Source organism: Apostichopus japonicus, chromosome 14 (assembly GCF_037975245.1).
Source record: "Apostichopus japonicus isolate 1M-3 chromosome 14, ASM3797524v1, whole genome shotgun sequence".
In the NCBI taxonomy this organism is placed as follows: Eukaryota; Metazoa; Echinodermata; class Holothuroidea; order Aspidochirotida; family Stichopodidae; genus Apostichopus; species Apostichopus japonicus.
The window spans coordinates 9597251-9614192 of NC_092574.1; the positions used below are offsets into that span (position 1 = coordinate 9597251).

General features: G+C 35.3%; 1 protein-coding gene across 2 annotated transcripts; it reads right to left on the reverse strand.

The window, feature by feature from the left end:
• Window positions 1-376: 376 nt before the first annotated feature.
• LOC139980044 (uncharacterized) lies at window positions 377-16928 on the reverse strand. Of its 2 annotated transcripts, none has more exons than XM_071991412.1 (16): window positions 16807-16928; window positions 15134-15265; window positions 14509-14558; window positions 13351-13555; window positions 12968-13010; window positions 12625-12690; window positions 11523-11670; window positions 11091-11174; window positions 9629-9698; window positions 8322-8386; window positions 7687-7753; window positions 7380-7428; window positions 6498-6631; window positions 5995-6146; window positions 5023-5082; window positions 377-4399 (listed from the first exon to the last, which is right to left on the reverse strand). In XM_071991412.1, exons 2-16 carry the CDS (start codon window positions 15236-15238, stop codon window positions 4321-4323), a joined length of 1377 nt encoding a protein of 458 aa, XP_071847513.1. In that variant the 5' UTR covers window positions 15239-15265; window positions 16807-16928; the 3' UTR covers window positions 377-4320. The 2 variants fall into 2 exon arrangements, with proteins under 2 accessions (XP_071847513.1, XP_071847514.1); XM_071991413.1 differs by lacking the exon at window positions 16807-16928 and adding an exon at window positions 16232-16781.
• Between the last annotated feature and the right edge of the window lie 14 nt (window positions 16929-16942).

The following is a 16942-nucleotide window of genomic DNA, read 5'->3' on the forward strand; positions in this document are numbered from 1 at the left end:
AACGTCGAGACTGAGGTAAAACTCCATTTTCTTTAGTTTTTAATTTTATTTGTGCTAACTTTAAATCAAAAGTTTGGGATCATGGAAACTCGGAATTTGAAAGTAAACCTTTGGAATTTCGACATAGAATATGCCTCGGACATTCGACGGGGTTGGAGTTGTAATTAACAAACTTTCATGACATTTTCAACACAATCGTGACTTTACCATATTCGAACCATATGCGAAACACACATTGTTCTGTTTTAATAGTTATGTTAGTCAATTCAATGTCTTGCAATACTGATATCTATTAAAAAGCTTGCATTCGGTTTTTGTAAATATATTTAAGGAACTACCATTTCGATGACATCAATGAATTAACAATAAATCTATATCAGTTTGTATTTTATTTATAGCCTTTAACAGAGCTACATTTATTCTTCTATTACATTCTGATGAAATTCCTTGTTACCACATTTTGCAATATTATTCAATATAATTTAAATGATATGAACAAATGAATCGAACGCATTTATACACATGCAGTTTTTACAGACCTAAATTTCACTTAATAAACTGGCTCTTGGGTGCAGGATTTCGAAGAAATGATTTTCCATCTCAACATTATATGAAGAGGTAAGAGTTTCGTTTATATAAATATTTATATATATATATATATATATATATACAAATAAATATATATATATATATATATACATATATTTATTTATTTATATATATATATATATATATGTATGATACCATTACAATCGGAATAATTGTGAAGTTAGCAAAGTCACAAAAGCATTAAGTTCAGCAACTATCGATGTCTTATTCCAAACATGTAATGGAAACAAATAACAACAAACAACAGGAAATGTGAAAAAAAATAGTACAATTTTCGGAGTTGAATGATAATAAATTAGGCACAACTGGAATTTCAGGTAATAGATCATTTATTCTAGTCATTTATACTTGTCATTTACACTATCTGAAGTAAATTTGCTCCAAATTGAGGGAAATAGTTAATAATTTTCAGTCCATTGCAGGGCAGCAATACTTGCATGCATACACAGAAAAGAAAAGACAGAAAAAAAAACCATAGCTTGTCAACGAAAACCTTGTGGTGTGGAACTAAATGTTAAAGTTTGCCTAAGTTGCATTAATCTAATGATTCCATCTTAACATAAGGTGCTGCACCATGCTAACACAAATGCCTTGTATAAAATATCACCTCTTGAAGAATTAAAACCAGCTCCTTGCAAACATTTTGATTATTTTAGTGCTTGTGTTGCTTGGTACTGAAGCCAGTTTTGCAATGAATTTCCTTAGATTCACTGAAGATTTCATTTCTCATTTCAAATAATCCAATTGATCTCTAAAATGTGGGTAACACTTACAAGATAAATGTCACGATGACGAAATCTTCAATATGACATAAAAATAGTTCCTCATGACTGTACCCTTCACTTTGTTGAAAAGGTCAGGGGATTTCATGTCTTACAACAATTTGCAATATCATTCTTAGAATTACTAGATAACTTTTGGAAAATTGTTGACCAGAGAGAAAACTCTTTGCACAAGTGGAGGAATGAATCTGCAGCTGAAATATTGAAGATTTCATACCAGCCATAGTTTTCTTCTAGGATCATCTCTTAGAGCTACACTATAGTCTTCTCAACCTCCTTGGGGTCACCTTGGGGTCAACTCAACTTTAAAGAACCTCTTGAAGTCCAATACACTGTATGAGAAAACTTATTATTATTTAATTTCTTTGCATCAATGTCCAAATAAATACTTCAAATCATCAGAAGTTCTGTTGCTAACCTACCATGCTTTCATAGCCGGGGTATTTAGCCAAATTTGAGGGAACTCAAATTAGGGAACTTTGTCAAAGTAAACTTCCTTGAATGCCGTTGCTGAAAAATGGAATATTATAGCTAACTGATGGCTATAAATAAATCATACTGACGTCAGATAATAACTTATCATATATCATTTGATATAAAAATATAAATATATACTGGTTATATATTATTATCATTTCTTCAAAATCAATATATTAGATTTCTCAACATAAAAGAAGACATATGCCTACCCCACTTTTCTTTCTGCAAGAAACATACTATTATCAGTTATTGTCGTCATGCAATAAAACTTGCAAGATATCTCATTCATTCTCAACTCAAACCTGAAACTCAATTTTGAAGAACCTTTAACCAGAACCGTATCAGCTATGTTAAAGGTCGAGGAAGGATAAATATGACACAGCTCTAATAAAATGTGACCTAAACTTAACAAGGTCAATTTTTATGTTAGCCAATCTATTACTAAAAATCATAAAGTCATAAAACTACATTAACAGTATTAGAAACACCAAAATGAAACTTGTGACATGTCATCTAAGTCAAATGTTAACTCAAGTAGCACACATGACAAAGTATGTCCACTTAACATGTACGACTTTGGTTTAATATAAATGCTGTTGGATAACCACGATAAACAAATGTCAAATTAGATAGACACTATACCTGCATGGCGAGAATATTATATGCATAGTAATCAAAGTCAATTTTACTCAAGTCAAACAACTTGGTTCACTTTGTGGATACTTTGTTAGGGAAGCATAGCCTACACAACTGCATACATGGGTACGAGCACAGCGGTACTTTATACAAGAAAGGACTTGAGTATTACTCGATGGTTGAGTACTTTCCTACTACTAGGACACTCCTACTCAACATGGCAAAAACTAGGAACAACGAAGACTTGTGACCTGAGGTGATGCAAGAATATCTATTTGCAATGATGGGAGCACCATGGGTGGATTATAACATTAAAACTGTACATAGCTCTCTAAACAGACTGTAAATATATCTCCAGTTTTAAGTATCAGGGACAGAAGAGTGAGTGTGAGGGAGGGAGGGAGGGGAGAGGAGAGGAAGGGATGGTTAGCAGTATGAATGGTGTATAAGATACCTCTCATATTCTTGCAATTACATTTGTAGGACTTGAAAATGAAAAAAAAATGAAAACGAAAACGAAAACGAACATGTTAAGAAGGGGAAAGACTTGTCGGAAGGGCAAGTTTCCACTTTTCTAAAAAAAAATCTGGTAAATATGTTTCGTTGCAAGGGTTGCTTCCTCAGTCTGTCATAGGGATGATAAAACCTTAAAAATTAAAGAGGACTGGATAATTTGTCCCACTGCCTATTCTGTATTGCCAATGCTTTGAACTGAGAGGTGTTGTCAATATCACACGACTAGTTGATACTTTAGATTTCCAAGATATTATACGAAAACGGATGCATGTCAAAAAAAAAAAAAAAAAAAAAAAAAAAAATTATCAAAACTAAATCATCCCTGTACAAAGGCACATTATTGAGAATAAGTTATACTAGTTACTCAAGTTTCCTAGTGGTGTTCTAAAGGTTGTCTTCTTGTTGACAAGATCTAATTCAGCTGCTGGTTTGTTCACCAGATGAGGGTGCTGATACACTGCGTTGGAGAGAACCTCTTAAAGGTATGCGACCGAAACTATATACATCTGAAGACACTTAATAAAACATTTGGAAAATTTAAAAAAAAAAAGAGGAATCGATGACGAGTCCCGGAATGTCACATGGATGACATCGTAAAAACGACCAATATCGAGTTTGTTAACAGTTTTGTGATAAACTAAATAATCTGAACGTTTTTACCAGTATATACCTTGCTGTTATATGTTGGAGGAGTATTTTAGACCAGACTCTTCCAATCACTGGTGGATTCTCAAGGAATGTACAGCAATACAAAGTGTGTGTACATCTGGTCCTGATGTATCCAACCACCATCTCAACATTTACCCTGTATTGAGGCTGTCTGGTACTGATGACTTCATATTTGTGACCACTTTTGCTGAGAAGCAAATCCAGTTTCTTTCTCATCAGCTGGACAATGCCAGATTCTCTTCCTAACGACCAAAAAATCATGTCATTTAAGAAAGTCGTTGTCTGTCCACGATCATCAATTGAGAAAACAAAGAAACCGATGTGTAGGTATTAGCCTTCTTAACGATTAGACAAAGTTTCTTTTTTACATCAAGTTGAGAGATGTCTGAAAAAGGATAATAATCAAACTCTTCTATCCATTGATAGGTCATTGCACCATAACGAGAACCCGTTTGAACCGAGGTCGGCAGCATAGCCAGATAGGTCGATGAATGGAGTTGAGTCGATGATTTGAGTCGATGAATTGAATTGAGCCAGCACCTGCCACGTTTCCTTTCTTGCGATTGCATGTTACTGCTTCGTTTAATCCGTTTGTGACCGATATCGTAGAGATATTCTTCCGTCGTCATCAAGTGCTGGATGCCGCTAAACTGTCTTCTTCGTCGGGAAATAACCTTTTGACGGCATCCATTGTCCCCAGAATGGTTCTGATATGAGACGACGTTTGAAGAAACCGCACGAACATGTAAAGAAAAGTGAGAACTGATAAGAGTGAACCTTCACAACGGCTATAATAAAAGTCTCCTTTGAGCAGTGTTGTAATGAATCCTGACTGAAGTTACTACATTTCAAAATGTGAAGAGACTCTAACAAGTTGGTTAACATTTTTCCCAATAGAAATAGCACAGTGACGAGATTCAATAACACAATATCGAGTGATAAATAGCAATGCTCGTGACTTTACTTTAACCTTAAAAAGAAGTCACTGTTTACTACTTGTTATATAAAGTTAATGCTTGAAAGTTTGGGTCGAGGTAAACATGCCTTTAAGACTGCCAATATGGTATTTCAGCAGATTAAGATTCCCCACCAACCCCTCCCCCCCCCTCCATATTTTGATTAACAATGTTTCCTTTGACAGTACAGTTCCAATTTCTGTTCCTCTATGTTTTGCAATTGATGTCTATCCTTTCCAATTCCTAAGTTATAATCAATGGATTGAAATTTTCCTTACATATCGTGAAAAATTTGAATAAAAGAGGTTTCTCTCCAGATATGTACATTATTCAAAAACTTTACCAGCAGATTATCCCAGAATGTGATTACTTACGCAATGATTCCTAAAACTATAAGGGTGTAGTCCAATACTTTGGCACTGAGGGAAATAGATCTGTAAAAAGAGAGGATTTATAAATAACAAAATGAGTGAAGTCATCCAACTACATATGAGGCTGACTTAGGTAAATTTTGGTAACTTGAGATCATAATAAAAATCCTACAAGAAATATAGTCCATGAGCTAGAGAAGCAACTGAATCTCTTAGTTAAAGCAAATTTTTACATTTGGTTGACATTTTCACCAAATCTACTGAGTGACCAGCTAAGCAAGCAAAGCCGTACTTTAGCAAGTCAAAATAAGTGAATAAATTTTTAAACATTCCATGCTGTTGTCATGTTTTATTTGCACATGTCTCCTGTTTTATACATTAGTATTCATTACACCTTTTTTTTTATTTTAAAACTTCAACTTGCTTTCATTTTTTTTACTGAAATGTTCAGTTGAAATTGAATAGCTCATCGAAAAAAATTAACAGTTTTACAAGTCAATATCAACTTCAGTGAATAAGTTTTACAGTAAATTTGAAAATTCAGAGATATAGGAAATTTAATACAAGTTTTTGTTATGCAGAACACCAGTTAATTCGTAGGTATAAAGACAATAATAGGTAAAGAAAATCTTGCCATTAACTTTATCTACTGCTTGATTGAAAAAAAGAAGAAAAAAAACAATGACACTCTTTGAAACAATGACTGTTTCCAAGACTGCATCATCAAAACTTTTGAGATAAGGAAATAAATTTGACTGAACGAATTCCAACCGGATAAAACAAGACCTGTGCTCTGTTGATGGAGCTATCCAGCTACGTTGGTCACTCTCTGTTTCAACATCCAACATATAATGAAGCATGGTAAGGAGTGTAGCATAAATGTAGTCCTAATTTATGTTACATATACTGACTTGTATAAATAATTTCAAATACATTAAATCTGAAAAATTGCGATTTCCAGTAGTAGGTACAAACCCCTCGAAGATCTTCAAGTGAAATATCCCTGGTAATATGAAAGCAAGTAGGGTACAGCAGGTCGCTCCAACAAGAGCCATAAGTGTGGTAAAACTAGGTATGACGATAACAACCATTGCTGTGGTGAGTACCATCACCAACCGGATGAAATTCTGTAAATGAGGTGGTACAGAACCAAGAAATGAATGATCGCACCCAAAAATGTAGGTAAAAGTTAAATATATATCAAAAACAAAACTCATCTAAGTAACAAAATAAATAACTAAATTACATGAAAGTTCACCAATGCACCAGGGATGCAGAATTTAACAATACAGTTTTAGTCTTACCCCTGAGTGGCTGGAGGCCTTGTGTTGGTGTTTGGATAATATTCAATTGTTTTAAAGCGTGGACTAAACATTGTTATTTGCAGTCTTAGTTTCAAATTTGTTTTGTAACAATATGCCCATAATTAAGTCACACGTGCATCTTCTTAACAATACTCCCGGTAACATAGTGCTTACCCCGAAGGTGCGATTTTTCACGGGGTCCATCTTGAGTCGTCTTTCGATGGTCGATACAACGGGGAACATTGCAACCGGGTAAGTGAAGAACAAAGAAAAACACAGACACACCTTGACTATCAGAGGCATTGGTCCTGGATGGGGGGGGGGGAAGAAAATGATAACATTTGTAATCAGATGGAAATAAAATACTGAAGACAAGATAAGATCAAACCAGATAGAAGAATAGCCTTTCATAGAATGGAGGTTAAACAGGAGTTAGGCTAAACTAGTCAAGTGTAGCAAACAGGTCATTAAAGGGACCATTCATAGTACCCCTTTATGGTTTCCTGGGACAACTATGGAGTCACTCTTACCAACCTTGCAAAATTGTGAGGCAGACTGCGGATTGGAAATTCGGCAATGGCTATAACGCGGATCGCAAAGTCAGTAATTACTATTACGGTTGGATTCGTCCAACATGGCAGCATACAGAAACGCTGTACTCAAAGCCGAAGCCGAAGTGAATTAATCAGGTCACACATCCGGAGTCTATGCATTTTCAAAGTTCAACAACTTGTTAACAAATGCAAGTACTTAAACAATCTACTGGCTAAAATGAGATTCTCCCTGAAATTTTCCTGAATTACAGAAACACATCAGTTACTATTGGTACAGTCTTATGAGAGCATTCCTTGTGGAAAAGAAGCACCTCATCATAAAATGTGATTGTGGGAGGAACCTGTCAAAAGTGTTAGAGACCATTTAGGGGCAGCCCCCATGATAGGCAAACTGTGTGTTTATAATGGAATGCATAACATGGTTTATAAAACATGCCCTTTGATACTAATAGTGACAACACAAAGAGGGTTGTCTAACAGAGACAAAAGGATAAAAACTTACCTTGTGGAAGATTTAATGTAATGATACTTTCTGTATGTTCACCAAAAGACTGTCAAGAGATTAAACAGATAAAAAGGAAAATAATCATGAGAAAATGAATATATGTAAAGTGTTACAAAACAATAAAAGGTGTTACACAGAGGTATGAATGTACAGTAACACACACGCACATGCATACAGAGTAAGGGGTCAAGGGTAAAATGTTAACCACTGAATGTAAAATCACTGACCTCGCTGAGCTATTAAAAGGAACCAACCACACACTTACATTTTACACTATGAAACAGAATACCAAATTGTTACTTACCAAGTACCCACATATACCAAATGTCATGTACAAGAGGGTCACCAGACATAAGACAAATTTGAAGAGCCTGAAAACAAGAAAAGACAAGATGTAACACAAAAAAAATATAGTCTTGTTGAATAGATGTACCATCTTTCTACTAAAGAGGTAGTGATTATGTGGTGATCATTGCTGTCCGTGAAAAGTTCCCAGTTTATTCCAATTTTTCCCCCGAAATCCATAAGAAAATTGATATCTAAATTTAGTCTTTACGTCAGTTAAAGAAATTCTCTTTTAGAAGGATTTCCATATTAATTGGTGTATAACAGTTAATAAGTTAACATACACTTTTTACTTGGATGGCTTACACCGCTTACGGGCATGGATCCATGGGAGTGGGGAGGGGTAAACCTGGTTATAGACCTAATTTATTACCTAAAAATGCACCATTGACATGGTATATTATTCAGACCTCTACAAGGGAGTGGGCTTCAACGACAGGGCCACATGGCCCTCCTTATCATGAAATCCTAAATCCATCTCTGGTTTAAACTTTATACCATCAAACATGATTTTTGTTTGATATAAAAATTCTGGGAAGCCAAATGAAATACTGGATGCTCTTTCTTTAAAATGTTATTCATTGGTTTACTTACGGTCTAAATTTTGCTCTTGCTTCAGGAGAAACCGAGGCATCTAAGTAACATATTAAACCAGCTCCCTGTAAATATGAGACAAAGTTAAAATGTTATTAATATCCATGTATGGGTTAAGAAGCCTATAATCCTCTAAAAAATATCTCTTCCCTGCTGCTTTTCTATGATTGGGGTGAAACTGGGGTGTGATCCCCACTCAACGGATAGACAAGGCACTGGTGGTTTCGGACTGGCACCCACTGAGTTAAAAGAATGGTGTGGGACCACCATCAAGTTTTTTACGACTGGATAGTTCTGATGGTGGATCATAGGGCTTCTGATACTGAGGTCAGTGGTTGGAGTCCAGTTCTAGCCAATATTTGCTTTGCTGCTCCAAACATTATAAGTATCAGAGAAAATAACTAAAGATGGCTACACCTCAAAGAAACAGGTTTGTTTTACTTGTTAATACATAAAGCAAATGGTTCTACATAGGCAGATTTCAGCAGTAGCTTTGTGACCAATTTTTTCAATCTGTTGTGTCGCAAAAGACACAATTTATAACTCTCAATAACTCAGATGGAATGGGGTAGATTTGGCAGATAGAAGGGCAGTGTGAACCCGACTAGCCTCATGGGGAGTGGGGGTGGGGGTCAGTGCAAGAATGTTAGCAATAGTTGTAAGCTAGATAGTCTAAGGTACATATGTCTGGGAGACAGGTAAGAGTGGCATGCCATAATTTTCACAACAGTAGGTTTATCATTCATTTTTTTAGTCTGTCTCTTTTGTAAGACAAGAGTGAACACTTGACCCATTTTTTTTTTTTTATATATCTCAAAACAGAACCCTCCAAAAAAAAAAAAAAAAATTAGGAAACTATTTTTCTTCTTGCAGAAAATTCTAAACAGGTGTGCCTATACTTATCTCAGCTTCTGTATAGGGTTACTTAGAGCCATTAAGTAGAGTATTTTCAACCTAAAAGTTTGCACCTTAGTACTGTTAGCTGCAGATCTACTTGTCTTTGAATACAGTACCAGATCTATAACAAATTTCTTAGAGTATTTAGAGTTTCATTAAACTTCAAAACTTCATTACCCACAGACTTTACCTTGTATGTTCTTCTCATTTTTTTACAGTTCTAATTTTCTTTCTCACCTTTTGCTTTGCTAATTGCAACAGCTGAGTTTCTTTAAACTACAAGCCTAGGTTTTCAATTACTGTAACTGCTACATGCATCATACCGGATGACCTTGCAAACTATCAGTGGTTGTAGATTATGTTTAAACTGAACTAGAGGGCAGTACACTAAATATTTAAGTGTTTTTTACCTCATAACAATAAAATGAAATGCCCAAGAAGAAAGGAAATCCAGCTAGAGAAAATTCTTTTGGATGTAATCTGATGAAAAAGAAAAAAAACAAAGAGAAAAATAAAAAGGTGAAAGAGAGAACTGGTCACTCTATAAACAAAAATACAACATAACAAATAAATAAAATACAAAGAAAGAAAGAGTCAAAAAAATAAAAGAACAATACAAACAAATATTTGTATCTTATCTGGGCAGAGCAAATTTGCCGTTGGGTATATTTGGGATGGAATATTATGTTAATATTAGGTATACCCCTAATTATAAAGATGCAGCCTTCCTTTGGTAAAGAATGAAATGAATTTGTGAAGGTTGCCCCAAAAATCCTTTCTTTGCTTGGAATAAATAGCTATTAAATCAGTGTCTATATGATATTATAAATGTAGTTCTTTCTGACTTGATTTGTGGCAGCATTTATACAACTCTTTTGGCACACCATCTTGTTAGAACTACACAAACTTGATTTCATTACATCAATCTCACTTGTCCAGTAGCCTGCACAGTGCATACTACCCCTTTAATCTACGGGTTAAAATCAGCCAACCCAGAATTAACAAAACCAGACAAGATTACACCTCTTTTACTGTCTTTTTCCTAATGTATTGCCAATTGTCTCTTGTGTATGGAGACTACCCACAGATTCCACTCGGTATATAATGATATACGGTTTATAGAATGCAAGCAGTTCCATCAAATCTCAGTTGACCTCACCCCGGATTAAGTGGGGATTGAAGTAAACGAGCTTTGTGGTTATACAGAACAGCTGGGAGAGTGTTTGCTCTAATATGCATAATACTTGTTGGTCCTTGTCATATATCCAGATATAATGAATTTATATACAGATAAGCCGTGCGGATAGTTAGACGTCACGGTCATCTTTTTTTTATATAAAAAATTATCATTTACATGACACCATTCCTCTCCTATCCTGTTGTAAATTATCTAGCCTCACCTTTGGAAGATAATTATAACCAGCACTTTTTTATCATTTTTTTTTTATCACATGTATCAACTACTGCATCCGTGTCGTGCATCATGCAGATAGCTTTCAACTTCTGTTTTGTTGTAGGCACTACTCTATGCGGCATCTAACATGGGTTTATTATTGTGCACATACTTCCCAATGAACAGTTGCTCACTGCTTAGTGTTTTTTTAATGCAAACAATCACATCTAGTATATGTTTGGTATCAAAACATTATTATCAATTTTGACATTACTAGAGAAAAGGCTTCAGTAAAAAATACTTCATATTTAAGGTGGCGATATTTAAGTTTAAATTGATGAATCATGCTGGATATTTTCATGTCCTGGAGAGGCAACCCGTCCGACGCACGTTCTACACTGCACGACCGATCACGACACAAGTCGATTGGACCGCCCCAGGGGTCGATGAATTGTGGACGAAGGGAGACGGATACTCACCGAGATGACACTGATTGTATATGTTCAAAATCAAACCAAAATACCACAGAGTACGCCAAGACGTTGGAAAAATCGGCAAAGAGACTGAAAGGGCAACACCAGAAAAAGTTTACAAGAAAGTCAAACCAAAAGGAAAGTATAATTATTAACAAGATGTTGCGATAGAAACACACTTGAGAACAAACCATATTTCATCATCTATGCATGAAAATGAAACATAGTCGGTTAAAAACCTTCCGTAATATATCAACCCAAACATCAAAATATGTCATCATTGAAAGAGATGGGAGGGGAGGGGTAGGGGAGGGGAGGGGAGGGGGAGGGGGAGAGTAACCACTGAGAAGTGAGGAGAAGATGTGGACAAGGGGTAATGAAATATTTATCACCACAGATCGTAGTTATGCTGAAAAAAGTGGTGAAGCTGGTACACACCTGAATATAGCAAGTTTATGCAGATGTCGTAACATACAGAGCATCAACAGTGGGAATATCATGCTGGCAACCCACTGGTTGACACTGATACTTGGGTATATGGTGGTCATGTTGTTAGATATAAATATCAGATAAGCACACGAAAAACCTGTAAAGGAAGAAAAATGAAAGTATGGTCATTCGGACGAAATGAAATGCACATGTATGAAAGGTTTTTTCATTGAAAATTAGGTAATTAAAATGAATATTCATATCTAGACTGTACTACAAGCTGATTTCCACTTGCATAGGATAAGTACATGCAATGTTTGCTGGCATCTGTATGAAACAATGCCCACTTAAAGAGGGAAATTGAAAGGAATCTTGTGGCAAGTGTTTTATTAGGTTTCTATAACGTTGATTGATAATGAAATGTTAATTACCAGCTGTTCCATAGAAATCTAGGCTGATAACACTTTGATTCTAGATCTGATATGATAATCAGACACCTAAAACAAAGTCATGAAAACTGGAGCAGCAAAAATTTGAAATCTATTCAAAATTTAGTTATGCAAATTTGCAGGAATAATATTACACGGAAACCCTCCCACTAATTCCATCCTTAAATATAATCTCAGTCAAACACGATACTTTTATAATAAAATAATATTTGCTTTTTCAAGCGCTTTATACCAGCGATAGGTCTCAAAGCGCTGTACAGACGTTATATTACCCCTGGTCAATGATAACCTGTCCCAGAGACAATCCCTCCAGTCGGCAGCAGTTATATACTGCGCCCAATGACAAGTTACCTCACAGGTACCCATTTAACAGCTGGGTGGAGAAAGGCAAGTGAGACAAAGCATCTTGCCCAAGGACACAACGTAATGAACTAGGCAGGAATCGAACCAGCAATCCTTGGATCACGAGTCCGACGCCTTAGCCAATTGTCCACTACGCTCTCTGTGCATAATTTTTTCGAATCGAACCAGCAATCCTTGGATCACAAGTCCGACACCTTAGCCAATTGGCCACCACGCTCTCTGTGTATAATTTTACAAATATATTAAGAAATACGGCGAGCGTCAACAACAATAGATGGCCTTTAAACTGAATAACTCACCAGTTTGCGAGACGATGATAGATATATCCACGGTGAGTTTACCGATGTCACCTATGGCGTAGAATGCTGCAGAAAGGGACGAGAGGGTCACTGATGAAATTACACGTCAGTCTCTGAAAACATGTTTTGTGTTCATAACTGACAAAGTACCACATTATAATGCATATTTTGTCAAGTATGGGTTGAAAGATTTAATAAACATATTCTTATAGGGTACTTTACAGTATATATGAGAAACTATCTGCCTACTTGACTAACTTTTCGTAGGATTTGAGGTTAAAAGGAAAAAATAGAGTACAGGTATAATAGTTCTTTGCAAACGATAAAACAAATTGATTCTCACCTATATCTCCATAATCTATTTCGTGTTTGGGTTGTTGAAATTCCTGAAAGGTTGAAGGCAAAACTCATTAAACTAAACAAATATATAAATAATGAAATTTTGTATATTTTTTAATGAAATAACAAACATTGTTAAACAGTAAACATAAAAAAAAATCACATAAATCAATCAGTCATATTTAATTTTCTTGCTTGTTAAAACTGGTTAGTCACACTGTTTTTTTTTAAATTTGCCCCTTTTTTTTGGTGCAATATTAATTTCTCACAAACTGATCGTTTCTTCAGCTCCTAAATCCCCTCTCCCTTGAGGGATTCCAAACTGCTGCCCAACCCCCACCCCCACCCACTCCCCCAGGAAGGTAATGAAATCACTGATACACTCACCTCCGTATCCTTACTCTGTACATCCCCATTCGAGTTTTCACTGCGTGTCGATTGACCATTGACCTTATTGGTGTAATTCTCTGCCAGCATAGCCTCCTCCTCGTGTCCGCCAGGCTCCAAACTGACTACCTTAAATTTCTTTTTCACGTCCGGTCGTTTACCGAGTTCGATCTTGCAGTCGATCAGGAGGAGCATTGCCTTGACGCTGTTATTACAAAAGAGACGTTTTTCAGGCTGTATTAGGCGGATAGGTGGAACTTCTGACAAGTACATTAATATAGCCAAATTAATGATAGAACAACTAAAAAGACAAGAACTTTACAACAACCCTCAATATATTTTTTTTCCTGACTGACTGACATAATGGCTTTTCAAAAAAAAAAATATATATATATATAAAGTGTAATTAATGTCTGTAAATGCCTGGGAGGCTTAGATCCTCTATCTAAGTAAGTACTTTCTGAACAATGATAACATTTGGTGGGAATACTGACAATCATTAAATATGAAATGCACAAAAAAAAAAAAAAAAAATAAAATAAAGACAAGGATGCAAAAACTGTCCCACATTAAGTTTACAGTCCTGAAGGAGAAATAACAAAGGACAACTGGGAATGTTCTTTAATCCAAATGTGTGTTATTTTCTCTGTGTAATCGCCAAATACCTTTTGCTCTATATGGGTAACATTAGGGTAGTCTCAAAAGTTGTGTAAATACTGCTTTAAAAAGGACGATTTGTGACAGAATTGGATTTAAAAACAATATATATACAGTAGCTCAATGAAAATGAAATTCTAAACTACTGTGCTTACTTGAAGTCTGACCATTTTTAATATATATACGCTTTAACATATACGCTTTAACTTAAGTTTAGTGCCTTTCGATGACAATACAATACTGTACCTCAGCTCTATTATAATGCACAAAAACACAAACAAACAATAAAATGAGACAATTGTGTAATCTACACACCTTTTTGCCCTAGAAGGCATACAGTGAAATATTTCTTAAAAGCTCAGGATGACAAAAAAGTTTATTACTTGTTAAATTATTAAAGTAGAAAATTAGTAAGCAATGCTGAGCTAAGCATTTGGGGGTCTTCTTTGGAGATGTGCTCTCTCCTTCAAAGGATAATAAATATATCTATTACATAAATACCTGACAAATCCAACGAAGGACATGATCAGCAAGCCTTCCAAGATACCAGACTGGAAGAAAAAGTTTGGAGAAAGGAGTGTTCAAAGTCATTCCTAATATTACATTTTGTACTAAAATCCAATAAAAAAGGGCAGTTATACCTAATTTTCAATTTCTATTCTGTTTGTACGACTACTTTATTGATTATAGTTTACAGTAAAAGTCGTAAAAGTCATGAAAGATCCTTGAGGACAAGCACTACTTGAGATAATCAGCACAATTTCTGTATTCAACATGTGCCCTGTATTACTGCTTATAATCAGCAAATATTATCTGGCAGGTCTCATAAGTCGGTACAGTAACTGATGTGTTCTGTAATTCAAGGTAAATTGCCTGTCAGAACTTGATTTTACCCATTAAATCTTTAAGCACAGTTGACATGTTTAAGCAAGTTGGTAAAATTTCTAGGCCTTTACAGACCTCAAATTTAAAAAATGGGTGCAACAAAGCTTCGAAGCCATTTCCCCCTCATTTGGAGGAATATTTATATTCATGTCCTGGAGGCTGGTTTATTATTGATTAAACATGAAAGCGAATCCTAATGTTAGTATTAGTAAGCCTGAGTTTGGCTCACAAAGATTCTTACCTCTTTAAATGCTGAAGGCAATCCTAGCACACCAGCTCCAACAAAAGAGATGAACACATTTCCAAATATCTTCAATGGACTGCCTGTTCCTCCTTCTTCATGCATTTTGAGAGTTGAGTGATGAAATCAATGCTATTTGACAAAGAGCAGATGTAACTAATACAAATAATGGTTTTATATTATTACATACTGTATTAGAGCCTACTTGTTGTTATGAGTTTTTCAAATTATTTCAAGGTTTGTTGATATTATTGTGTTTGAAATTGCAAGTGTTGGTGTTCACAGTTAACAATATGAAAATGCTTACTGTAGTTATGGATCATGCAAAGGATCAGTAAATGAAAAACACTTGAAATCTTGAAAAAAAATTATACATGTCATTAACACAGCACTAAAGAGATCAAACTACAGTATAACATTTCATGAGATTTCAATCAAAATTCATGGGGAATAACAATAACTCAATTAAAGTTTTTAGCAAATCCTAAAACAAACTTCACAAAATTGTCAACATTTGTCACTTTTATTAGAAATTGCCCAAGTTTCCCGTTTAATATTAATGGGAGATATGACAATTCAAATATAGTGACATATATACAGTAATCACTTTTTGCCAATAGGTTTAATGGAAGCAAAGTAAATAGAAAGCTAAATATGAGATACTACAGGATCTATCTGCACATTTGAGAATGTGCCCTAGATACCTCTTGTCTATGGTAACCTTTTCAATTCCAGGGGATAAACCTAATCTGATATTTCATGACTAGTTGAATCTCAAGATGAAACATTGCCATCAAATCACAGCAATCTACTGACCTTTCACTCTTGTTATTATTTTGCATTAATCAGGCCATTTTGTTCTGACCAAGCCTAGGCTCTGGTCAGAAGTTCGCTTGACAACATTCTAAACTAAACTCAAGAACAAACTTCGGAAGAAAACCACAGAAAAGACATTGAATATCAGTTAAGTAAGGCCTGACAGCAAATTTTTGGAATGTTTAGTTTTTGTCTTGTTTCATTATTAGTATTACCTAGCCTACCACTGTCATACAAGTTACAACTTATTTACAACAACAGGAGTAGGCCTAGGCCTAGTACTTGTAGTAGTAGGTTCCAGTGCCATTTCGCCATAGAAACATACTGCCATAACTTTTCGCCATAGGTTTCGAACCTTTCCCCCATGGCGGAAAGGTTCGAAACCTATGGCGGAAAGGTACATTTTAGGAATGAATTTGACACAGGAATGAAACTTTCTTTGATTCGCGTGGAAGGATAGGTACACTGTCTAGAAATGTGACGGTTCACTGGATAGACTGAATTGTAGTTAAGACAAGATTGAGGAATAGATACAGTCTTTTATGTTTGAGTGTATGGACAATAGTATTGGCCTACCCTAGCCTATATGAAAGCAATGATATCGCTATACGAAAATTGGCATCGAAGCTACTGTGTAGCCAGGCTGTAGGCTTAACACTTTTTCTGAGAGGCAATAGTAGTCAGGACTAGCAGTACTGTACTGTAGTGTAGGAGTTTGTGATAGTACTATTGAACTTGACAGCGATCTTGAATTAAAATAATGTACAAAGTTACAGAACTGCAGTAAACGAACATGTTAAAACATCCTAAATGTGATGACTATAATTTAGAAACGAATGAACAGTAAAAACAAATACCTGCATATATTTCAACAGAAACGGCTAGGTACCCGGTGTGTTCATGTGGTATTTAATGTCATATATCTGACACTAGTACTACTGAATGAAATGCATACGTCAATAATGTTTACAACTGATTGAGGGCAGTGTTTAC

Excerpts from the sequence above, each read along its gene's own strand:
- LOC139980044 (XM_071991412.1), bottom strand. The coding sequence starts at position 15,238 with ATGCATGAAGAAGGAGGAACAGGCAGTCCATTGAAGATATTTGGAAAT. Across the intron at positions 9,699-11,090 it reads ATACAATCAGTGTCATCTCG|ATTACATCCAAAAGAATTTT; the intron begins GTGAGTATCCGT and ends CTTTTTCATCAG. Across the intron at positions 8,387-9,628 it reads TTTCATTTTATTGTTATGAG|GGAGCTGGTTTAATATGTTA; the intron begins GTAAAAAACACT and ends TCATATTTACAG.